This window comes from Carassius carassius, chromosome 2 (genome assembly GCF_963082965.1).
Source record: "Carassius carassius chromosome 2, fCarCar2.1, whole genome shotgun sequence".
Taxonomy (NCBI): domain Eukaryota; kingdom Metazoa; phylum Chordata; class Actinopteri; order Cypriniformes; family Cyprinidae; genus Carassius; species Carassius carassius.
The window spans coordinates 5,911,143-5,937,760 of record NC_081756.1 but is presented as its reverse complement, the minus strand read 5'-3'; the positions used below and the strand labels follow the sequence as shown (position 1 = coordinate 5,937,760).

Below are 26,618 nucleotides of genomic sequence, written 5' to 3'. Positions count from 1 at the left end.
CTTAAAGAAGATATACTTAGCCTACAAACGTGTCAGGAATCGTGCCATAAGGTTAAGAGAGAGGTTAAGGAATAGGTTAAGAATTACTTCGCGATAAGAACGTTTTGGGGAACCGGGCCCACATCTCTATAAGAGTCATTTTATGTTTCACATATTACATATTCAGTCTTTTTTTTAACATTACAATGAATTTTCAGTGTCCATGTCAATACAAAATCCATAATAAAATAAACTCTCAGTACACAGATGCATGTTCACTTACTTTTCGTGCTTGTATTTTACACTATTTATCAAAATGAAATGTAAAGACAATGTCAATATTCACCAGCTATTTTTAAGATACTTAGAAACTTCCATTCACAGTATTTTATCAGTATCATGTCAATACAGTACTGCAAAATCATGCTCAGAACTAATAAAGTGCTTCAAATATAACTTTAAACTTCCTTTTAAACTGTGACCATTTTTTTCTACACTCATTGAGCAAAAAACATTTCCAACCAATGGTGGAGAACTAACACACAGTGAGCTAAACATATCTTTTAGCATTGCAATCTCAAAAAATATGTTCATGTGCATCTGTGCATGGGACAGTGTGTGTGTGTTGAGCTAACTTGCTCTCTATGTGCACGTTATCAGTCGGCCATTACTCAATCGGACTTTGCTCTCTCATCTCAAACCCGTTTCAAACTAAATCAGAAACAGACCCTAATGAAAATTATTTCGCTAAAACAGTCCACTCATATCCCACATACATTTCAGCAAAGCTAAACTCTAACTCTGAGTTGTTTTTGTACATTTACCCACCTGTAAAACAGGAGAGTCCTCGAGCAACGAGGAGACAGTGTATCAGTTTCGAGCTCTCTGCAGTAATGAGGAGGAACTCTCAACTCACACAGCTACAGTAAACCTGTCACCTGACACTGCCCCTGCTGGCCCGGAGCAAACACTACACAATTACATTTGAAGTAGGAAAATCACATGAAAATAGAAACCCTTGGGATACTTGTTAAAAAAAAAAATGTACATGTTCAAATAAAAGACAATAATTGTGAATATTCTTAACACACAAATACGACACTTTTGTGGTCGTCACACATACTATAAGTATTAACATTTACTTGTAAGGTGATAATATGCACTTCATGGTACTAATATTTACTTTTAAGGTACTATGCACTTGTAAAGTAGTTTAGTAATACGTCCACTTTAGGTACTAATGTGTGCTTTTAAAGTACTAATATGTACCATTTAGGGTGAAAAATTATGTTCAAAGATGAATTGGGTAGATAGATAGGCAGATAGATAGATAGATAGATAGATAGATAGATAGATAGATAGATAGATAGATAGATAGATAGATAGATAGAAAGATAGCTGTTGCAGTACATTGTGATGTATTAATCATAGTTTCTGTATGACATAACTTTCATACTGTGGGGTAAATCATGCAAATGCAAATGAAAGGGAAGACAGATTTTGAGAGTTGAAAACCATTGCGTCTCATCCTGTTTAAGACATTTACTACAACAGAGCTTGCGGGTAAGAACTTGTTTTAGTATGGGACCAATTTCTTGCTTTAAATCATTTGACATGTAACGAGTGAAATTTGAATGCAAGCACAGTCAGTTTCATTTGAATTAATTATAAAATAGAAATAGTTTTATAACTGTGCACAGCTGTTTCTGAATGCGCAATGTTTTCAGGTCTGTAATTCTAGATTTAACACAAGTGATGTGCACTTTTGACAACATGTCAGTTGTTTTTTTGTTTACATTAAAGTTGTAATGACTGGTTAAAGAAAGTGTTCCCTGGTTAAGCAGGTTTAGTTGTTTGTGGTGTTATCTGCTTATTTCTGTATTAAAGGGGTAGAAATGTAAACATTTGCGTAACTTACAGCACAAATTTCTGATCTTTAAGATTTAATTTAGAATCTATTATATGTGCTCGTGGTGTAGACTGAGTAGGCAAGACTTTAATTATAATAATTCCATGTGAGTTATACAATTGATTGTCTGTATGTGTGTGTGTTGGCGGAGATGATCTTTTCTGCTTTCTGTGACTCATTGTGAAAACAACACTGAAAAACATCTCAAGTTCAGAGGAGATTCAAACTTTCCACCACATTAGGTGAAAAGTTACGCTGATATGCTCTGCTAACTGCACACACACCCAGCCGCCCACCCGTGAACACCCACATATATGACCCTGCATTTAGAAACCCAGCTAGTCTTTTTTTTTTTGTGTGTGATTTACCGTTTTCTACATAAAATCATCTTCCATAAAGATGTAGAACATTCTGTGAAAATATAACCTTTATATCTTTAATACTGACTCTAGTCAATATTCTGGTTAACCCAAGGGCTGGTAAATATAGGACAGAGACCAGCTTTACCCAGCAGATTGGGTAGTTTATTTAACCCAGCTAATGAGGTTATACATTTGTACTATATTACTAGGTTTTTTTCTTTACTTCATACATTAAATAACATTTACAGATGAACTTAAATCCTCTAAATTTTCTAAAATACTCCACACAACCATTGGTTTCCATGATAAGATACCGTAAATACGCTGGTTCTCGTGCCCAAGCTGGAGTCGTGTTCGCTAACAGACCTGCGTTTCACTCATTCTGTGTCTCCATAACCTGCCAATAAACAACCTCTGAGGATATGTTTTAATACCCAAAGTGTTATATTCTGTATCTTTATGAAATTGTTTATTTTATGCAAAGCATCAGGCTTTCTATTACTCAAAAAGACCGCAACACTAGTTAACTTAAATGTGATTCGTATCGCGCATCTGTATGTTGCTCTGCATAGAATTTAACGATATATTACAGAACAGTAAGGCATTTATAGATAAAATAAAATGCACTCAAACCTGTAGCCTATTTTACTGAAGAATGCATAAATTCTATGGCGCTTAGAACTGCTCTCTCGTGAAGAGAAGACGCAAAATCCTGTGATAAATAAATCAACCTCTGGGCTACGTCTGACCCGGGATCTGAGTAATGGGGTTATATCTGACCCATCAGCTGCAAAACAACCCAAACACTGGGTTGTTACATTTGAGCCAGGAGCTGGGGAAGACAAAAGCTACCCAAACAAAAAATAACCCCCAGAAAGACCCAGAAGGCTCAACCCAGCATTTGGGTTAAACAAATAACACAGGATTTTTTAGAGCTAAGGCCATGTCAAAGATTGAAATCATACTGAAATTAATGGTTGAAATCAAACTTTGATGTGAATTATCTAGATTCTTAGCCTGAATTTCACAGACTGGGTCACATATACCTACAGGAATTGCTCATTTTCTAGAAGAAGCATTATTATCAGAAAGTTGGTCTGAACAGTTGGTTGAGGTAGAATTACCCATTCATTTAGACTGCTTCATTTTCTACTCTGTTTGTAAACCTAGTTTGCAGAAGAACTGCACTGCTGATGTACACTTTTCTGTTTCTTTCCTGTTTCTCGCCAGCAGCTGTTAAACAGGAAGTCTAGTATCTTTTTTCAGTCTTCAAAAACGAGCTGACAGCAATGAAACTCATTCTGCGGTGGATTTTTTGCTTCAGTTTAGGTACGTATCTGTTTTATGAAAAAATCCCCAGCTTAAAACAGTCAAAAGATAGACCCTTATAGGTTCTTCTTAAACTTAATTACTGCAGGGATAGTTTCCAACAAAACACCCTTGTGTTGTTCCAAACTTTCTTTCATCTGTAGAAGACAAATATTTGTAAGAATTTATAACCTGATTTTCCTTTACAATGAAGGCATTGAGCATCAGAAGTACACTCTCAGGAATAAAGGCGCAACAGCTGTTACTGGGGTGGCGTTGTTTCAAAAGCTATGTGCATTTTAGAGGCTGATATGTAGCTTTATGCTACCAATATGTACACTTTTGGGGTAAATATGGTACAGAGGTGGACCTTTTGCAAAGGTAGGCTACTGCCCCAGTGACAGCCTTTGTACCTTTTTTCAGCATGGTGCAAAAAGTAGTCCATACTTTTGGAGTGTATGTACATATATACAATTAAATGCAGAATGGGTGAGCAGAAGAGGAATCTTCCAAAAACACAAAAACCCTAATCATTATAGACAGCTTAATCAAATAAAATTTTCCTTCATGCAGGTTTTGTCGCTGATTGCCAAGAGAATCGTTATGGATTGAAAGGAAGCTCGATCCAACTGAGCATCAGTCCCAGAAATCAGTCACATGTGCAAGAACCTGTATGGCGACGATTCAACAGGCAAGAGTTGCTTGCAAACTCAAAGGGAGTTTCTCCTAAATATAGGAATCGAATGAGCTTAAACATCTCAGACTGGTCTTTGACCATATACGACCTTCAGGAAAATGACAGTGGACAATATGAGGCCCTTTCGAACTTTGAGGATGATGTTCTGACTGCATTCACACTTACAGTGGAGAGTAAGATCTAGCCATCTATCTCATTTACACTGAATGCTTATTACATGATCTGTAATTCAGTATCTTAGCTCAGATGTTGCTGCTAACTCATCTGTGGTGTATTTTCCAGACACTGTCTCTGAGCCTGTACTCAAAGTGAGTCAATATGACTCTAATTCATCTGCTGCAGCGTGTCAGGCGACAGTAAATTGTTCGACTGACGGCAGCTGGGCCACGTTTGGGTGCAACCAAAGTCTCTGTGCAAAGAAACAAGAAACTACATCCTCCATTAACATCACTGTGATTGTCACATCAGCGGACAACATCCAGTGCCACGCCAGCAACCACGTGAGCAAGAATCATTCTCAGACTACCAAAGTTATTATGTGTAAGCAGGACTTTTATTTAATACTCATCTTGTGTCATGTTTCACAATGTTTGTACTTTCATTCATCCTAAGTCAGGTTTGGGATTTCATACTTTATGCAAACTGGATGAGTAACAAGCATGAGTTTTATTAGCTGTCACATCTGTGAATATGTGTTCATGAAAATCCCCCAATGAATTCTTATGAAAGAAAGACAGAAGGAAGAAACAGAACGGTGTTTACATCACAAGTTTATAATCATTTCCTCCATGCGCTAGAGTGAAGTGTTTCTGTGGCTTTATAAGTGCACGATTATGTAATAAGGCAAAAACGGAGCCTGTTGACTGGTTAACAATTGGCATTAAGTTCATTATTGTTTATATGGTTACAATATGTGAACTATCCTATGTGCCAAACTGCTAAACATGACCAGCACTGGTGGCTCCAGAAGAGTTTTCTTGGAGGAGCTAAAATATTTTTTAAGGTGCATCAATAACTTCCATATTCTGCATTTATTGTATTTTAATGATTTTTAATTTTCGGATTTCGACAATAATCGGGGGTTAAAGTCATCAGCTTCTCACCGGTTGCAGATTGGGACAATATGGCTGTTGTTTTCTTTGTGTGTTTGAAGTCTGTGGTCTTCTGCTTCATGATTAATAATGCTCTATCTCCGTTATGATCGCTGTTGATGTGGAGCTGAAGATGGCTTGGCTATTTGCTTATTTAGTGCCAAGATATTATGCTGTACCAAGTTTAAATAGTTGTTTTCTTGTTGTTTAGTTTTCTAAAATGTGTTATTATATTTATCTTTAGGTAATGAAAAGCTGCAAAGTGATTTGCACTCTCCATCGTCACTCAGCACTCAGAACATTATCATCATTGGTGTTGGTGTTTTATTGGTTTTGTTTATGGCTTCCATTGTAGTATTTGTCATGAGAAGGAAGTGTTCAAAAATTCATCCGCAGGTATAATTCTCTCTCAGAGCAGAATTATTTTTCTTGACTAGTTTTATTTTATTTTTAAACTCTGTATTTTCTCTCTGTATCAGTCCAGTTATTTTGTGATTCAACAGCATCATGAGACAATCTACAGCACAGTGCAAAAGCCATCCACATCCCTGACATCTCCGACAAACAACACCTTCAGCAACAAAGTAGAAACCATCTATGACACTCCATCACGGCATGTACGCAATATCTTACTGAATCTCCTCCAAATAGTGAGACTGTAATTTGAATCAATGTCCTCTGATCTGTTTAGATGCAGTGAAACTCTGTGTGACCTGTTTATTTGCTGGTTTATGTATTTCTCAGACCAAGGCTTGTCAAGTAGACAGTGTGGCAGTGAAGAGAAACAATCAGGAGCAACAGCAATCTGGACACGACAGAGCTATTAAAGTAAAAGCTACAGTTCACCAGTCAGCAGAACCCGATTCAGAACCAATGAACACGGTTTACTGCAAACTGGGAGAGATATGACACAAACACACACATACTGTACATGCCTGAGACGTCACTTCAGCTGAGATTTAAGACCATTGTGAGAGAGAAAAAAAATATTTAATGTAAATTTTGTTTTCACTAGTGACTAGATGGTTTTGAGGATCATTGGTGGATGCGATATATATGCTGTTTGCAACCGGCTATTTTGTGAAACAGTATATTCAATACACAAAAAAGGAGGTTTTCTTAGCAATACAGAGGAAAGAATAACTTTTGGTACCCCTAAGAACTTAATTTTTAAACTCTTTAAAAAAAAATTGTGTTTTAATAATATGAAGAACCTTTAAAGAACATTTTGTGGAATGGAAATATTCTTCACGGAACCAACAATAGCAATACATAATCTTTATTTTTAGAAGTGCAATGATATACATTTCAAACTGTCCCATGTTGTTGTCCTGTGACCTCATTGTGTAGCATGTTTCATTCAGCAAGTAGCATTGAGCTGAGTTGTCATCTCTGAAAAATGTGTAATTTTGATTTTAAAAAACTAGGAAAATTTGGTGGTAAAAATTACAGCACATAGTCTCTAGTTCATTCCTTACACTGGAAATGAAAAGTCAAGTTGAGTGCAATTACATGATTGTAGCATTCTTTATCTCATGTATCTCATGTATCGTGTGGTTGCACATTTTGGCAAAGAAAAAATACGATTTTTTTTTTTTTTTACAAAAAAAATTGCATACTGTGCACTGCATTTTTGTATACTGTATACATACTGAAGAAATAGTGATGATACGCTGTTCTGAACATAACTGTCTGTTGTATTACACACTCTCTCTGGGTTGACAACTCTTTAGTTAGGAATGAAGATGTAAATTATAATGTAATACTAAACAGTTTTATTTTTCTAAAATAAAGGCAATTGCAAAGTAGTTATTTTGATCATTTGTTATATGTTGACTGCATTCTATTTCATTTAAGGCAGGGGTGTCCAAACCTGTTCCTGGAGCACTACTATACTGAGTTTAGCTCAACTCTGATTAAACACACCTGAACCAAAGTAATCAAGGTCTTTAGTTTCATTAGAAACTTCCAGGAAGTTGTATTGAAGATGGTTGAAGTTAAACTTTGCAGGACTCCAGCCCTCCAGGAGCAGGATTTGACATCCCAGATTTAAGCTCATAATGAAACAAAGTACTGGGGTCTAGACTGTAATGTATTTAGCTGATGAAGGGCATGTGATTAATGCATATAACCGCATATAACTGATGTGGTTTTTACTGGCAGCACAAACAGGAAATTCACACGTATCTTTGGTGAACAGAATAACACTCTTGAAACTTATTAAAAAATGCCATATAGAGAAAATGTAAAGATATATAATTATAAAAAATAAAACAGTAACCTTGTGATACTACAGCTTGAGACCCAGCAGTGTCATGACAACCCAAATATCCTGATGATTTAAAAAAAAACTGAATGTACACAGAAATTTTGCAAGATTTTTTCAGACAAACAGAGACGTTAAGAATCAGCGTATGAATCTCAACAATGGTGTCAATCAAATGAAAGGCTTCCTGCTGCAGTGCATGATGGGGGCTAGCATAGTACAAAACATATTCATGACTCCCAGCATGCATTCAGGCATGAATCAATTATAAAGCCAAATTGTCTCACTCTTTGTATTCTTATTATTTGCTTTTATATTTCCTGTTTTATCATGACTTTAGTTGCTTGTTTTGTGATCGTCAGAGATTATATGTATAGTCTGTTGATTTCAACACTGTCGAGTTTCTTATGCTGATTCTTGATGTCTGTGTGTTGTCAAAATGCAGTTGTTAAAAACTTTCTGTCCAAATTTTATTTTTTATATTTCTTCAGATTATCCAATTATCACAACTGCGCTAAATTACAGAGATACTGAATTAATCACAAGAATTAGTAGCATTATTGTTATCCCACATAATAAGAGTCTTACCTGAATGAGATTTATCAGATCTCATCATAAACACAGCAATTTTATTTTATTATTTTTTTGTCTTAATAAATGTGTCTAATAAACATATTTACAGGAGTGAGAAAAAGTTATGTTCAGCACACAAGCTGAATGAGATATAGATTCAATCTCTGACAGCAGATGGCGCTTATGAACAGCAATGATCAAAGTCTCTTTAAGACAAGTCATGTCACTCAGCTGCCATCTCTAAAACGCCTCTCAGGCATCGCCTATCTTTTTGAATGGGGAAACATCAATTTCTCCAAAACTGTTCACTAAGCTTAGGATACAATTTAATATTTGAAATCACCAAAGAAATCTTAAAACAACTGTGTCATAAACTGACCCTGATGCTTGAGGAAGCTCTGTGCTTAAATGTAAACATATGAACATAGGCCTATTGCTATTTTCTTAAAATATTCATATGCATATTAGTAATGTAACAATTATGTAAGATGAATGAATATGCACCCAGTGGTACTGTATCAGCAGTTATAAGAATCATGTGTTGTGGGGACACAAATCTTGTTTTAAAATGTCATGGATTATGAATATATGCATGATATGATTAATAATTTAAACAATATTATTAATAGTTAGGGTAATGTATCCAAATCACCAACTTTTGGTACATTTTTGATTTCCATTGTTGATGAAAGTTGAGTATTCATCATATAGATCCAGCAACAGAACCTGGAATTATACAAATTAATTCAGTATAAAACATGCATCGTTGTAATTGCTTCATATTATGATATTTTACATTGTTTTTAGTTCACTTCACCTTAAATCTTCAGTTTGGAGTAAACAGTGTCATAACTCTCCGTTCCTAACAGATATATTTAAATTATATCTTACATGCATTTATTTTTATGTATTTTGTTACAACAAACAACTGCATAGACATCTCAGCAGGTTGGTTTCTTACCTTGGTCTTTCTTTTTCTTCTTAATTTCATTCATGGATTTCAGGTGAATCTTTACATAGGACACATAAGAAGGTCCATATATGGTATCTGCATTAAAAAATAATGAATGAGTGTCAGACTTTGTTCCATGTTTTGTGTGTGTTTTGCTCCATGTGACCTCAAGTTGATTGTTAATTTGATTCCAGGTGTATCTCCTTAGTCCCTCGTTATCATGTGTTTAAAAGCCCCAGTCCTTTCAGTTAGTGTTTGTTAGTTCTACTTGTTGATTGTCTTCTGCTGCATGTGTTTTCCTGGTTCCCCTTGATTCAGTGAAAGTCTGATGTACTTCTGGTCTCCTTGTTTCCATGCTCCCTCATAGTAGCACCATGACCATGTGAGAGATTTTTCCTCTCTTTTTCTGTTTTTTGTTTTTCAGTTGTTTATTTACTGAGTTTTTTTCTGTCCTAAACTTATGGCTATTTTGTTGTCCATGATAAAGTTAAATCATTTAAACCAAAGCACTCGTTTCTATATAGGTCATCGTTTTGAATGTAACTTATCTAACACATATATTTACCAACAAACAAAACACATTACTGCTATTAATTTAAAGAGATTGTGAGTATTTCTGGGTGATGACTGAGACTGACCGGACTGCGGTGGTGTTTGTCCACTCGTCTTCTGTTCTGATGTCTGTCTGATGTTTTGCGGCTGATGGTCAGTAGAGGAACATGGAGATCCTGCACCTACTTAAACACAGAGAAACCTCAGGAATGATTCACAAACTGTTTTCCTGTCCTCAGATTATGACAGATATTAATATAAAATTATCTTTAAAGGGGTCATATGATGTGTTTTCAAGTTCCTTTTTCTTTGGAGTGTTACAAGATGTTTGTGAATAGATAAGATCCCTCTAAGAGATATTCTTTATAAAAGTTAAGGTTCGTCCACGCCCTCCTAAAATGCCCCATTTAAACACGGCCCCCATCTACGTTGCAATGTGGAAAGATTTGCATAACAATGCCCAAATGTTCACACAAAGGAAGAAGCCGTAACTTTGGTTCTGTAGTATTGTTGTCATTGTCACTGTGTTGTGGAGATGCTGTGTGTTTCGTTGTGAAAGCAAAACTACTTTGGTCTTCCAAAAACCTCTATTAACACACTTAACTTGACTTGGCCAAAAAATCACGGGGAACAAATTTGTTTAATTAAAGTGTTTACGTATTCTACACTCATGGCATGCACAAATTAGGATAAGTTTATATGCCTACTTCTGTTGCGAGTCCCTATCAAGCACTTGACCAGTTTAGCTCGCTTCTTCTGCCTGGCTCTTTGGCCTGCATTACACAGAGCAAGCCTGTTCTTGATAAAGCTGCTATGAAAATGTGGAAAAAGCTGACGAGGAAGAAGTTGGGTTAATGCGATCTTTATATTGGCGGAGCGAATTACTTCATCGGTTCATCTATAGCACATTGTGATTGGATGTTTACAATACAGGAGACAAACCAATGGGCCACTGGCTGCGCACTGTCCGTTAAGTTCATCAGTCCACTGGGGAAAATGCCCGGCATGCCAAATTATCAATCCAGCCCAAATGGTTCCAGAACAGTCCCAAATATTCAAATGTGTGCAGCGCATTTTATGGAGGATGAGGACTCTTTCCTGTGAGAGTAGCCTACAATGTCATGTTCTGGCAAATAATGCTGACACACAGCCTGTAAGTAAGTTTTCATATTTAAAGAATTTGCCACTGATGATTCAAACACGAGTTTTAAGTAGTGTAGATACACAACACGTTAAAACACAGTATAAGTCTTTATAATTAGTAATTATGTTCCTACTGGATGCTACAAATGGCTCGTTTGTAATGGGTTTTAATGGTTTTGTCTGGTCGTGAAGGGAGACAGCATCATAGTATGGTAAGGGGCTTAACATTTCCATCACATGCTTGAGGTATTCAGCCAATCACAATCCACTGGATAGCTGGCCAATCAGAGCACACCTCGCTTATCAGCACAATGAGCTTTGTAAAATTGAGGCATTTCAGAAAGGCGGGGCATAGAAGAGAAACAATAATGTACAGTACAATTTTTTTTTTTACCTTAAACCGCATAAACACATTGCATTACACCAAATTACACACATTACATTAAACAAAATAATGTTCCTTTTTTATCAAACGTCATATGACCCCTTTAACCATAAAAAGCTTCCAAAGTTCATTATAGTTGGGATTGTCTGTATGAATAGTTAATGCTGATTTAAAGAGATGAGACGAACCTTTGTGTTTGCAGCACCACAGCAAGACCAGAGCGAAAATGAGCAGAAATGTGACACTCAGTCCTGCGATCACTCCAGCTTCTGAAAACACTAGTCCTGAAGATTCTGATGTTTTAAAATAAAAGTTCAGTAGGTCAAATTAATCATTTTGTTAATCTGTACTTTGATTGTGACACGTTTTAGCCTCAATTAAACTAATTTATTCATTAAAATAGCTTTTGTTGTTTTTTTTATCTGAAGATTTACTACATATAATATACAGTAAATAAGTAGCAGAACATAAATCGATGCACATTATATTAAACATTCTTTCACCTGATAAATTTTGGTTTCGCTTTAAAATAAAAAAAATATCTTTCTTTTTTTTTTTAAAAACATGTTGGTCAAGGTTTCTCTTTCGTTAATTATGTGATGTGAACAGATATAAAGACTCTCACCTGATACGGTGAGTGTAACTTTATCACTGGTGTGTGAGTATCGTGATCCTCCTGTTTCTCTTCCAGTGCAGCTGTAATTACCTGTGTGAGATTCATCAACAGAACTGATTCGGTATTCCTGAGACTGACTGACATGAATCTCTGAATCATCTTTATTCCAGCTGTAGCTCCAGCTGATGACGTCTGTCTGCTGTATGTCACACGAGAGAGTGACTGTCTGTCCTCTGGACACACGTCCATCCGGCTGGACACGCACTACAGGCTTGGGTCTCTCTGTGCAAAACAAACTGAAGTTACTTTAACTGACAGCACATGATATTGTGATTGGAGGACATTAATCTTCGTAATATTATTGTAAACTCTAAATCAGATTGTCCTGTAAAAACAGCACTGACCTCTTACTGTTAGCATGACTCCTTGGCTTTGTGTGGTCTTTCTATCTACAGTACACGCATATCTTCCTCTATCAGAGACTCTCACTTCTCTCAGTGTTTCTGCTGCAGAACCAGCTTTTATTCTCTTAAAGTTTTTGAGCCAGTAAATTGTCCTTCCAGTTGACCGTCCCACATCACAGATCAGAGTAACTGTGTCTCCAGTGAACACTGAACTCTGGGGCTTTACAGTTACAATGGGATCATCTGTAAATATTTAACAATACAATCCTGAGTCATCATCTATCGCTGTGTATGATTTCTGTTATTTATATTAAATGTTTCTTAATTTTGCCTCTCCTGTCATCTTATTTATTTTGTCATTATGAGTAATATAATTGTATGGCTGTTTTATGCTCTTCTTACATGAGAGGTCTCATAAAGACGACACATGAAGATACAAATCCTCTGAGACTTGGCTCCTCAAATTGGATGCTGAACTCATTTTGATGCTCAACTTTCATTGTTACAATTATAGGAAGTATTTTATTATCAGCCAAATTTCCATATGAAATGTTAACTAGTAGTTTTTTCTCAGTTGGAGTCAATAAATTGTTTATGCATCTGAGTAAGATCCTGACGTGTATCAGTGATGATCACTCACCTGAAACAGTCAGAGTCACATCATTACTCCATTCAGAGCAGAATGAGTCTCTACAGACTTTACACTTGCATGACTGTGTGAGCTCTACAGTGATCTTGAAATCATCATCATAATAGTTGTGCTGTTTATCTCCACACTGAAATGTGTATTTCCAATTATACCCCTTGAGTTCACATTCGAGTTCGACAGTATCTCCTCTGAATATCTGTGATCGTTTATTCTTAACAGTCAGACGAGGTTTAGGTGCGTCTATAAGAACAGAACAAACAGAAGTTATGGTGAAACATCTAAATAAGTCACAATAATCTACACATGTATCAGTGTTTATTTCTTGTCTTTGTCCAGGAATGGTGCAATATAAAGTAGTAATAATATAACAGTATAATGAAGTAGTAAAATTAAATATGTAAATAAAAAGTCCCTCTTAACATGTTATTATATTTAGTATTATAATGCATATGCATAATATGTGTGAATATTTGAAGAAATATATAAATCACCTTGAGTGTGTACAGGGTGAACGTTTAAAATCAGCACTGAAAAGTGAAAAGACAATTATTGATTAATTATTAGATTTAGTTGCTTCTAAATGAACTACATGAATATATTTAAAAACTTTTGAAAGGAATTTCACAAGAAAACAGTTTAAATCTCCATTTGAATAGTTTACACTGATTAAACCTTTGAGAGATGAATAAACTCTATTATAGAAGACAATCTACAAGCAGTTTCAATGGGTTTTTGATACAACAGATTTTAGATCAATTGTATATTGATAATGAGCAGAATTGATCAGCTCAACTCTTTCTATCATCTCTATTCTATCAAATCATCTCAATCCTCTCTATCATTTCAGATCTATCAAAAATGGAGGAAGTCAAGAATGACCTGAATGATCGAGGGTTAAAGAGGAAGAATAAAGACAACATCTGTGTGCATAGTTAAAGAATATCAATGTGGTGCTGTCATCACACAACTGAAATAACACAGAAAATGAATTGCAAATCATATTTTGCATGCCATCAGTACTTCATCATTACTTCATGTCACAACATCACACCACAAGTAAAGATAAAGATGAACTAGCTGCTGGTGAAGGTCTACTGAAGAAAACAATTCAGAACATGATAAATAATAAATACACTGATCTGTCTGAGATACATGCAGCACATGAGTATAATTCACTTTCACACTCAGATATCATGAACTGGATTAGATACTAAGATTAATAGCGGCATGAATGAAAACATTAAATACTGTACATGAGACGATGAAATACAGATGAACACTGATTCACCACATCATTACACAAAATAAGAAAATTATACTCACAGAGCATTGGAGGAAGTAGACTGAGCTCCATACTGATCTATTAATGATACACAGTCAAACACACTGGCTGTTTTATACCCAATCTTAACACTTCCTACAAACTAATAAAGAAGAAAATGTCTCCCCCGTAAAATGTGTCATCCTGAGAATATGGAAGATCCTTTACACACACACAAATTTGCCCCCAAGTAGTATGTACTTGGGACAGGTTCACACACACACACACACACACACACACACACACACACACACACACACACACACACACACACACACACACACACACACACAAACACACACACACACACAGTATAAGTATAATTTGCCAAAAGCATGATTATGGCTATGACTTTTTATACTTAATACCCCTGACAATTGTTTCAGTCTATATTTTGTTAGAATATTGAGTTTTGTATATACAGTAAGCTCATCAATAATTCATTGTTTCTGTATAAATTGTAAGAACATACACAAGCATGTTCATGGACTTTATACTGATGATTTGTTAGCAAGGGATGCAAAACTACATCAGACTGAATGAGAAGGGATGTATTTAAGTGCTGGATCTAATTCGTTACTTTAAGCGGATAGTTTTAAACCTATCGTCAGACTGCTCAAATAAGGTAATTTTGACTAAATGTCGTTGACTGTCTCAGAATGTGGAAAAAGGGAAGTTATGAATTCACAAATGTTGCTTAAATTTCTGAATGATTTTGCAACCATCTGTTTTGGGTAACTGAATTGTGTCTTTAACCAGAATTCATTTTGATAGAGGGGGTCTTCACAACAGATCTTTCTGTATTTCATACATGAAACAAATGTGATATTTTTCACTTTTAAATCAATACCAGGTTTGTCAGTCCCATGAAAATGTAAGGATGGTTTCACTACAGTGGTTCAGCTTGTAGGCTTGCGAACGACTATATGTTATCAGGATGATGGTATAAAACTTAAATAAATAGCCACCCACTGCTACTAATACGGACATAAGCACAATTAGAATAGCAAAGTATGTGGGAAAGCGTTGCTATTGTGGGACTATATTGTATTGCAACATCAAGTACAATTGGATGACAGTCTTCCGGTTTCAGGCGTCTGACAGTCGCTGTGGGTGCTGACCTGTTTTTATCCAGTCTTTGGTGATGATGTGGGCCTTAAATACAGAAATGACATGATGATCTCTGTAACTAGAATCAGAATTAATCCAAAACAAAATGTATCCTTAATCTGGTCATATCAATTAATATCCATTGTTTAAACTACTTGTTTAGAAATATCTGTCGGACCATCTAAACTGTACCCTTTATTTGATATTGTCATGTTTCCTGCCTTCTTGTTGTCTGATTTGACTGTGATGCTGTTTGGATCTTAGGGTTTATAATCATTGATTCCTGTCAGTGTGATGCATTTAATCAGAGACTGGCTGAATGAGCTTTAAATGTTTGACACACAGTCAGAAAATGCCTTAAGTTAAAGACTGACATGTTAGAGACGTTTATTTATTATTTTCCACTATTATTTTTCACTCCAAAGGCGTCAAAAACCGAAGCATGGTCAAGCGCCCCTAGCGTCACTTTTATGACGCCAAATGTGCCTCTCGGCGTCGAAATATCGACGCACTACCACCTTCATTGCTTTCAGTGGGAAACTTTTGGCGTCAGAACTTCGACGCGAGGACATGAGATGTTTATCGCTATGAAATCACGTTCAAGAAGTCTCATTCAGCACACATCGCGATACTTGCTGTCAGTTCCACAGTTTGGGTGAGTAGTCGTATATACACTCTTTTAATGCCTTTTATAAAATGTATTCTGTCTTCTTTATTACTCAGATTAGCGCCATATGTTTAATCGCTGTATTATATCGGTCATCCGCGGCTGTCTGTGAGTTTCATTGCGTTTAACTAAATGAACACAGCTGCTAATTAGTGTGATTAAACTCTATCTGTCACGTGACGTGCCATACACCTTCTTAATTTCAGGTTCAATTATGTTGTATTTGTAGTAAAATCGTGTTTATCACGACACTTACAAAAGTAATAAATGAAATGTGAAGTTAAAACACAGTAAACGGGACATTTACCATGTTTTTACCACAGTAACTGTAGTTTTACTATGGTATATTAGTAATCAATACAACAATACAATAATCACCAAACCAGCTATGTTCTGTAATGTTAGTGTTTTTATGTGCTTTTATATGACAGATATCACAGTTATCATATGTTCTGTATCATGCTTTTAATACCTTTTAATGTAAATCCAAAAAAAAATCAAATAAAACAAATTAAAATTAAATAATACAAAAAATGTATTTTTCCATCTTGCAGTTCATTCATATCAGTTTATATCTAAATATTTTGGAGGAGGCAGACATTTGCAGCAGTAAGTCTGTGATAGTTTTACCCTTTTATCAAACATTCCTGCTGTTATAATTTGTACAGCATTTGTTGTTTCTTAAACTGTTGCACTGTCCAAATACCCACACTTGCCATCTTTGCACTTGACCACTTGATTAATTATTTGACGTCTTTCCTGTATTTGGCCTAGGTTTTCATGACCTGATGACTGTGGTTCCCAATCCTGATCCTGGAGAACCCCAACACTGCATGGTTTTGGTGTCTCTCTTATCTGACAAACACACTTTTGAGGTGTTGGAGACTTCACTGATGAGCTGATGAGTTGAATCAGGTGTGTTTGATCAGGGAGACGTCTCAAATGTGCAGTGTTGGGGTTCTCCAGAACCACCGCCTTATGGGACACACTTATGTGTTTACAGAGATTTTTAATATCTAATAATTATCAATATTTCACATACTGTACATTGATCTCGGCAAAAAGTCTGACGATTTACTCCAAAACATGATGCATGATGGGATACACTAAGCGTTGTATAGTGTTCCGGAGCAGTATTGGAGAGGTTTAGTGTGTGTTAAGGACGCTGTGCTTTGACATTATTAAGACCGGGGACAGTCTTGTGCACACACTGTCACGTACACACACTCTCAAGTGACCAAGACTGCAAGTGTGGGTATCTGGACAGGGTCAAAGTCTTTAAAATGATCCCTAAACACAGTCGCACATCACTTGTATGATATTGTACAAGCCCCAGGACTGTCTCATCTGACACTATCAAAATAATTCATATGACTATAGCTTGCTATTTATTACTTGCTTTTAATAATGCATGCATTTAACATTTAGTTATAGAGCATCTTTACAGAGGCTGCTTTTGTGTTCTAAACAAAACCCAGTGTAATGTATAAGTTGAATGTAATGTAATATTTCCTTCCTTTCTGTTTTACAGGATTGTTTGCAGATAACACTGTAGTTCTCCATCATGCACAAGGACTCACCTCGTTAACTCTTTATCCCCCGCACACACAGAAATTGTCCCTGGATCAGTGATTAGACTTTGCAGTGGTTTGATTTTTGCAGAAGATGTAACTTTGTTTTAATTATAAGCTCATAATGAATACATTACAGAATAGTTAAAAATAGTATTTTTCGCATTGATAAAGCATTGTGTTCTCTTTTTCAAGCTTCATACAGTAAACTTTACTTGGTGTCTTCCTAATGCTTTTATCATTGAAAAAAGCATCAGTTCTCATCAAGAGTTTTAGTAAAGGAGATATTCATACACCATCTTCCCCTAATTCCAGTCATGAAGTGAATTCATGATGTTATTGTCAAAGGAAGCAGGTGTTTGTTTTCCTGAACACTTTCTCTGTCTTCCATTGTTCGGACAATCAGTGTTTATTTGATGCTGTGCTGATAGAGTTTTTTAGATGATATTACACACTTGATTTGCTTCATGATGTTATTTTGTGAGTTTGAAACATTTACATTGTGTTGTATAACATTTTGGTCAGCTTTTTCCAGTGTTCTCTGAAAGACATACTGTATTTACTGTTTTGTTTTTTAATAAAAGCATTTTCATTTGCATACTGAAAATAGTTAACGTTTACAACATAACTGCCTTTTTATTCTTAATTTGGGTACGTCTTTAAATGAGTTTGACATATCAATAAAAAATGGAAGATCTTTACAAAATATGCATGTTCATTATGCTTTATGTATTTATTTGTTCATTCATTCATTCATTCATTCATTCATTCATTCATTCATTGATTCATTCTTTCTGTTTTTATTCCTAGAGTTCAAATGGTAGAGAATGGTAAATCACAGAAACACAATTTAATGTGAACAATTGTAACTTTAAAACACAATGTAATATACAATGTAAATGTTAGAAGCACATCATTTGATTAGTAAATATATTTTTCTTTGGTCAAAAAAAAATTAAATCTTAAAAATCTGTTTTATATTTAATGAGAGGAATCTATCTGTTGGGTGCTAACTGCGAGTGCTGGGCATGTGCACATCAATATTGCCCAATTTTTGTCAAGCTGAACAACGGAGGAAGGTGTAGACGTTAATAGTGTAATAGTGTTAATAGGTGTAGACGCAGAATCTAATAAGTAGCAAATATTATCTATTGTTAACCGAATCTATCCCTTCAGCCGAAAAACGAAAGACATCTGTCATAAATGGATAAGGAAGTGTGACGCCGCTGCTCAGCTTTGATGTCATTGGCTGTGAATTTTCAGGACAGTCTGTGGTTGGACTATCTTTTAAACTATTTTAAACAGCGCATCATGTTAAAAAGTATGTTTTGCTGCTATCATCACATTAGTAATATATTAAGTCAACAATGAAGTGTCGCTATCTTGAGAAAAATGATATCTTTAGCGAGATCCTATCCCTAACCCTGTGCATAACTTCAATGAACTGCAAAAAACAGCCCCCTAGTGTTGCCTTTCCATAGATAGAACGACGGAGGGTTGTGGGTAATGTAGTTTAAAACTTTTTATTAACGAAACAAAATAAATTATTTATTTTAAGGAAAACTGGATATCTAAATATGTTCATTGTGCAAACATCTATGATATATTTGAGAGGCAGGCTGAAATGTGGTATTTTACAGTGAGCAATATTTAAAATGCCTTTATGCCAGCTTTCCATTTATTTCTGAAAACTGAGTTCAACATTATTTTATCAGCATAGCATAAGTAATAATCCTGCCCATTTTCTCTTTGATATGTTTATTGGACTCTGATTTACAGCCATTTGAAATGTACAGTTTTGGGCTCTTCCGGGGGGTGCTACTGGGCCCCTGGGGGTAGAAGGACAGTAAAACCTACATATATGTATTCTCCTCATCATGGACAACAAACTGAGCTGAGTCACATTTATATCTGACAGTTTTCACAGTCCTCTGTTTTCTATTCTTACATCATGACTAGGACAGCTTTTGACAGGACATTGTGAGGCCATCTGATGAAACATGGAACAATTAGAAAGAAATTATTTAATAATGAAAATAATAGATTATTTCTTTGATTTTTGAAGTAAATGGCAATAAATATAATGGATGAACCTGCAACAACTTGCCTTTATCTATTCCCCACTGTAAAGCAGTAATCAAGGACAATGTATACACATTGTGATACTTCACTATTACACAAGGACAAATTCATGCAGTACTAAGAATATTTATATATATATATATATATATATATATATATATATATAAACTAATTAGCAAAAATCAGTGTAAAAATGTCCTCCTCACCCCTGTATCTTCCTCATGTGCTGGACATTAGTAATGTGGATGCTCTTGGTTTGAATACAGTACAAGATCCACGTTGATCATTCCTGCTACATTCTCAGTTATCCCTCAAGTGTTTGTAACAATAAAGCCCATGGCACCATCTTGTAATGCAAAATAATTAATCTCATAACTCCCTTTATTTCACAAAAAAATTGCATATTTGTTACTAAAATATAAAAAATAACTTTCTGGTGCACTGATGTCCCAGATGTTATTAATCCGATCAAAAATGTTTATGACTTAAGTAAAAAATAATCCTAATAATTAATATGTAGTTTTTCCAAGTCTAAAATAAACACATATGAGCCTACCTAGTAAAATGATGTGTTTACCAAGAATCTTCAGAACACAATATTCACAATTTTCATTTTATTGAAGCATACACTATAAAGTTGATAAAGTAGCATCAAGACAAATAAGATTCAAGGAAAATAATTATCAACAAAAATACATTAACCTCATATATTAACTCATATATTCAACTGTGATACAGATCATGTGATACTTATAAGACATGTGATACTGTTCCAGAAAATAATGATTCCTTATCATCACATCTAAACTGGTTTCATCTCCCCATCATGATCTTCTTCTCTTGTGTCTGGAAACAGTTTGTGTTTGATATCCAGCACTGATGTGGTGTAGCTTGTTCTCAGCCAGAGGATCTCTCAGTCCTAACATCCCAGACCTGGTCAAAGTGAAAAACAATCCAGATGAAGTTGTTTAATGGACAGAGAGCTCAGTTTATGTTGCTCAGCATTATGTATGCTGTGTGATTTTAGCAGGGTGAGCAACTATGACCCTTGTAGTACTGTACACTTACCATTCTTCAAGCTGCTTTAAGACCTTTAGAGAAGCTTTTTCTCTGAAGACAATTTACCACATCCTCTTCTTTCAGTCCTTTCAAGAGCATCACTTGGTCAGAACCCCTCATTTGGCTGATGAGATCATCTGTACAAATTAAATACTGCAATAAAAATTTTAAAGTTTAAAGTAAAAAGTTACAGAGGCAAGGGTCTTGTTCATGAGACTGCATTAGCATGTGTAGCTCTCAGAGACTCTAGAATTCATCTATTGCTGCAGTAAATGTGTCTTTCTTCCTCTAGAATCTTTCTCCAAAGTTCCTGACTTCTCTTACAAATGTGTTTTAGTCTGTGCAGTGTAAGGCCTGGCTTCAAACCAATCAACTATCAATCCACAATTTATAACACAACATTTACAAAACAATGAGATAATGTCAATTGGTGTTTATATCAACTAAACCAATTTCATGACACTTGTCTGCTTTTAAACAGGTGGTGTGTTTTTAAAAACATAAGATTAAAAATGTCCAGTCACACTTTGCTAACATGCTGTAATTGTAATAATATATAAAAAAAATGAAGGCTGACATGAACAGTCCTGTGAGAGATCATCATAAAGTGCTGTAACAAATAACACAGCATTGCTTCAACACACACATACCAGAGGACTTCTGTTTGTTTGAGCACAAGATGGCCGTCTTCATTCCTCATCCTGAGCAAATCATTTCCTTGGTCTTCCTTCTCTTCTGTGAAACAAGATAATCTCTACTTACTCTGTGTGCAATTAATATTGCTCATTAAACATATAATTAAGTTAATTTAAAGTAAGATTCAAACCAGAGCATTTGATGAGTAAATGTTGATTCAAAAATATTTTAAACAAATGTACCTGGGAAGAGCTGATCATGGCAAGATTCGCTGAGACTCAGTAATAGCTCTTTTAGTTTTTCGGAAGGTTTGTGAGGGTTGGCTCCCCAAAAACTTCTGAAAAAGAAGAACAGCATTATCTGCAAACAATCCTGTAAGACAGAAAGGGAGTAAATATTATTAATTATGTGCAACTTATACATTACACTGTAAAGATGTTGTATAATTAAATGTTAAATGCATGCATTATTAAAAGCAAGTAATTAATAGCAAGCTATAGTGATATGAATTATTTTGATAGTGTCAGATGAGACAATATCATACAAGTGTTAAACTGAATTATTAAGACTGTGATGTGCGACTGTGTTTAGGGATCATTTTTTTAAGACTTTGACCCTGTCCAGATACCCACACTTGCAGTCTTGGCCACTTGAGAGTGTGTGTACGTGACAGTGTGTGCACAAGACTGTCCCCGGTCTTAATAATGTCAAAGCACAGCGTCCTTAACACACACTAAACCTCTCCAATACTGCTCCGGAGCGCTATACAACGCTTAGTGTATCCCATCATGCATCATGTTTTGGAATAAATTGTCAGACTTTTTACCGAGATCAATGTACAGTATGTGAAATATTGATAATTAGATATTAAAAATCTCTGTAAACACATAAGTGTGTCCCATAAGGCGGTGGTTCTGGAGAACCCCAACACTGCACATTTGAGACGTCTCCCTGATCAAACACACCTGATTCAACTCATCAGCTCATCAGTGAAGTCTCCAACACCTCAAAAGTGTGTTTGTCAGATAAGAGAGACACCAAAACCATGCAGTGTTGGGGTTCTCCAGGATCAGGATTGGGAAACACAGTCATCAGGTCATGAAAACCTAGGCCAAATACAGGAAAGACGTCAAATAATTAATCAAGTGGTCAAGTGCAAAGATGGCAAGTGTGGGTATTTGGACAGTGCAACAGTTTAAGAAACAACAAATGCTGTACAAATTATAACAGCAGGAATGTTTGATAAAAGAGACAAACTATCACAGACTTACTGCTGCAAATGTCTGCCTCCGCAGCTTTCTGTCGTCTCCATTTCTGAAGGAATACCTCTCCAGAAACACCACTGGACTGACTGTCTTTACGTCTTTTCAGCTAAAAATAAAAATAAAAATAATAAAAAAGGGGAGAGAAAATAAAATTGAGTTATATACAGATTGTTAATAATGATCTGTGAGCAAAATATTTAGATATAAACTGATATGAATGAACTGCAAGATGGAAAAATACATTTTTTGTATTATTTCATTTTAATTTGTTTTATTTGATTTTTTTTTGGATTTACATTAAAAGGTATTAAAACGCATGATACAGAACATATGATAACTGTGATATCTGTCATATAAGAGCACATAAAAACACTAACATTACAGTGATACAAACATAGCTGGTTTGGTGATTATTGTATTGTTGTATTGATTACTAATATACCATAGTAAAACTACAGTTACTGTGGTAAAAACATGGTTAATGTCCCGTTTACTGTGTTTTAACTTCACATTTCATTTATTACTTTTGTAAGTGTCGTGATAAACACGATTTTACTACAAATACAACATCATTGAACCTGAAATTAAGAAGGTGTATGGCACGTCACGTGACAGATAGAGTTTAATCACACTAATTAGCAGCTGTGTTCATTTAGTTAAACGCAATGAAACTCAAAGACAGCCGCGGATGACCGATATAATACAGCGATTAAACATATGGCGCTAATCTGAGTAATAAAGAAGACAGAATACGAGACGAGGTTTAGGTGCGTCTATAAGAACAGAACAAACAGAAGTTATGGTGAAACATCTAAATAAGTCTCAATAATCTACACATGTATCAGTGTTTATTTCTTGTCTTTGTCCAGGAATGGTGCAATACATTGGAAGCACTTACTTTTGTGTGCCAATGAAGCCTCTTGCCCTGCTTGATGAGAACAATAGACTCACTTTATTTACAAGATATTTATTTTCTCTGTGTAAATAAAAGCCCCTCTTAACATGTTATTATACTTTTGATCATACAGTAATGTATATGTATAATATGTGTGAATATTTGAAGAAATATATAAATCACCTTGAGTGTGTACAGGGTGAACGTTTAAAATCAGCACTGAAAAGTGAAAAGATAATTATTGATTAATTATTAGATTTAGTTGCTTCTAAATGAACTACATGAATATCTTTCAAAACCTTTGAAAGGAATTTCACAAGAAAACAGTTTAAATCTCCATTTGAATAGTTTACACTGATTAAACCTTTGAGAGATGAATAAACTCTATTATAGAAGACAATCTACAAGCAGTTTCAATGGGTTTTTGATACAACAGATTTTAGATCAATTGTATATTGATAATGAGCAGAATTGATCAGCTCAACTCTTTCTATCATCTCTATTCTATCAAATCATCTCAATCCTCTCTATCATTTCAGATCTATCAAAAATGGAGGAAGTCAAGAATGACCTGAATGATCGAGGGTTAAAGAGGAAGAATAAAGACAACATCTGTGTGCATAGTTAAAGAATATCAATGTGGTGCTGTCATCACACAACTGAAATAACACAGAAAATGAATCGCAAATCTTATGTTGCATGCCATCAGTACTTCATCATTACTTCATGTCACCACATCACACCACAAGTAAAAATAAAGATGTACTAACTGCTGGTGAAGGTCTACTGAAGAAAACAATTCAGAACATGATAAATAATAAATACACTGATCTGTCTGAGATAGATGCAGCACATGAGTATAATTCACTTTCACACTCAGATATCATGAACTGGATTAGATACTAAGATTAATAGCAGCATGAATGAAAACATTAAATACTGTACATGAGACGATGAAATACAGATGAACACTGATTCACCACATCATTACACAAAATAAGAAAATTATACTCACAGAGCATTAGAGGAAGTAGACTGAGCTCCATACTGATCTATTAATGATACACAGTCAAACACACTGGCTGTTTTATACCCAATCTTAACACTTCCTACAAACAAATAAAGAAGAAAATGTCTCCCCCGTAAAATGTGTCATCCTGAGAATATGGAAGATCCTTTACACACACACACACACACACACACACACACACACACACACACACACACACACACACACACACACACACACACAACTATGCTTTGGCACAAAATGCATTCAATGACTTCATTTCTCAAATTTCATGAATTATTTTCTCACTCAGACACAACAACTGCCAAAACACTTTGTATGCACAGGCCAATTTGCACATGCTTACATACTGTTTTCAAAACTGTTAAACTTATGTTCAGAACAACAGCATAATACAAAACTGAATAAGACAGCAATTTGCTACATTTCTACAGTAATATTTGAATGAAATATATTTTAAATCTTAAAATTAAATGCTATAAAAACAACTGGACATTTAGTAGATTAGCATTACTATTATATCTGTATCAGTGGATGGTGTGTATACAAATTCCTCTATTTTGGAATTACTCAGTGCAAAAAAATAAAAATAAATAAACGTCATAAAATATTGACGAATTCTGCATCATGTCTGATTCATTCCAGTAACATATATTGCAGTGAATTATAAACCGAGATGTGTCCTTGTTTTACACAAGAAATCATTGTATAATGCTACATGTTGTTAGTGTTTTTTAGGTCATTGTTTTGTGGCTGACAAACTGTGTTTGTCGGCTGTCAACCTTTGCTAGTGTTCTGGAAGAATGAGTTGTTTTGAGACCTGAATAAAGTGTTTTGGTAGTTGTAGTGCATTTTGAATGTGAAATGAACTGCTTTGCCAAGCTGAAAGTTGGTTAGGAGAACTGTGTGAAGAGTTTTGCAAAAGTGACCTAAGTATTGAGAAATGTGTCCTAGCGTCTGTAAAAAACTGTATTAAAATTTTTAAAACATAACAATTCTTTAAGGTAAATGAAAATTAGTAGTTTGCTTCAATAGTCTGCAGTAATTTACGGAATTACAGTAATGAGAAAAAAAAGGTAGAAACTAAAAGTACATACTGTAATTCAAACAAATAATTTACAGGGCTAATCCTGAAATTGCAATCAGCAGTGTTTGAAATCTATTCTGTTTTGAATGTGTGCTTCACAGTTCTGACAGCAGTGTGTTAGCATTTGAACAAAGTGCTGTAAATCCACAGTGTTGTGGTTAAAGTCATGGGATAAGTGTGTAGAGTTTTGAAAACCGTGTTCAAGCAATGAAAAACGAACTAGAGTTTGGTCCACAGGAACTGCTGCAGTGCAGACTGTAGTTAGAGTTATGCCCATGTGACTCCAGTTGTGCCCACTGTCGTTTAGCAATCGAAAAAAACTGTAATTATAAGAACATACACAACTCATGTTCATGGACTTTATACTGATGATTTGTTAGCAAGGGATGCAAAACTACATCAGACTGAATGAGAAGGGATGTATTTTAGTGCTGGATCTAAATCATTACTTTAAGCGGATCGTTTTAAACCTATCGTCAGACTGCTCAAATAAGGTAATTTTGACTAAATGATGTGGACTCAGAATGTGGAAAAAGGGAAGTTATGAAGCCACAAACGTTGCTTAAATTTCTGAATGATTTTGCAACCATCTGTTTTGGGTAACTGAATCATGTCTGGTCCATGGCCATGAATTCATCAGTGCAAAAGGAGAATGTGAGATGTGTAAGTGACTGGGGGTCAGTGTGAGTGATTTATCATCTGCTGTTGTCATCTGTGTGTATGAGGGCCTTTGTGTGATAATATTAGAGGGGGTCTTTACAACTGAGATCTTTCTGATATTTTTCACTTTTAAATCAATACCAGGTTTGTCAGTCCCATGAAAATGTAAGGATGGTTTCACTACAGTGGTTCAGCTTGTAGGCTTGCGAATGACTATGTTATCACGGTGATGGTATAAAACTTAAATAAATTGCCACCCACTGCTACTAATACGGACATAAGCACAATTAGAATAGCAAAGTATGTGGGAAAGCGTTGCTATTGTGGGACTATATTGTATTGCAACATC

The 26,618-nt window shown here is 35.2% G+C and overlaps 2 protein-coding genes and 1 long non-coding RNA gene across 3 annotated transcripts; 1 reads left to right on the top strand and 2 right to left on the bottom strand.

Moving 5' to 3' along the window:
* The first annotated feature begins 1,487 nt into the window (after positions 1-1,487).
* Positions 1,488-6,476, top strand: LOC132096315 (uncharacterized). The gene is made up of 7 exons (XM_059501605.1): positions 1,488-1,542; positions 3,484-3,579; positions 4,132-4,428; positions 4,538-4,795; positions 5,591-5,742; positions 5,826-5,963; positions 6,091-6,476. The coding sequence occupies exons 2-7, from the start codon at positions 3,540-3,542 to the stop codon at positions 6,253-6,255; spliced, it is 1,050 nt and encodes a 349-aa protein (XP_059357588.1). The 5' UTR covers positions 1,488-1,542; positions 3,484-3,539; the 3' UTR covers positions 6,256-6,476.
* A 1,868-nt stretch (positions 6,477-8,344) lies between these two features.
* LOC132096089 (low affinity immunoglobulin gamma Fc region receptor II-like) lies at positions 8,345-24,538 on the bottom strand. The gene is made up of 10 exons (XM_059501235.1): positions 24,508-24,538; positions 23,496-23,522; positions 12,878-13,126; positions 12,238-12,480; positions 11,843-12,115; positions 11,406-11,510; positions 9,776-9,871; positions 9,147-9,233; positions 9,003-9,047; positions 8,345-8,911 (listed from the first exon to the last, which is right to left on the bottom strand). The coding sequence occupies exons 1-9, from the start codon at positions 24,536-24,538 to the stop codon at positions 9,004-9,006; spliced, it is 1,155 nt and encodes a 384-aa protein (XP_059357218.1). The 3' UTR covers positions 8,345-8,911; position 9,003.
* On the bottom strand, positions 20,420-22,729 carry LOC132100698 (uncharacterized). The gene is made up of 5 exons (XR_009423112.1): positions 22,604-22,729; positions 21,575-21,704; positions 21,347-21,431; positions 20,706-20,833; positions 20,420-20,570 (listed from the first exon to the last, which is right to left on the bottom strand). It is a non-coding gene; the product is annotated as an uncharacterized LOC132100698 (long non-coding RNA).
* Positions 24,539-26,618: the final 2,080 nt, after the last annotated feature.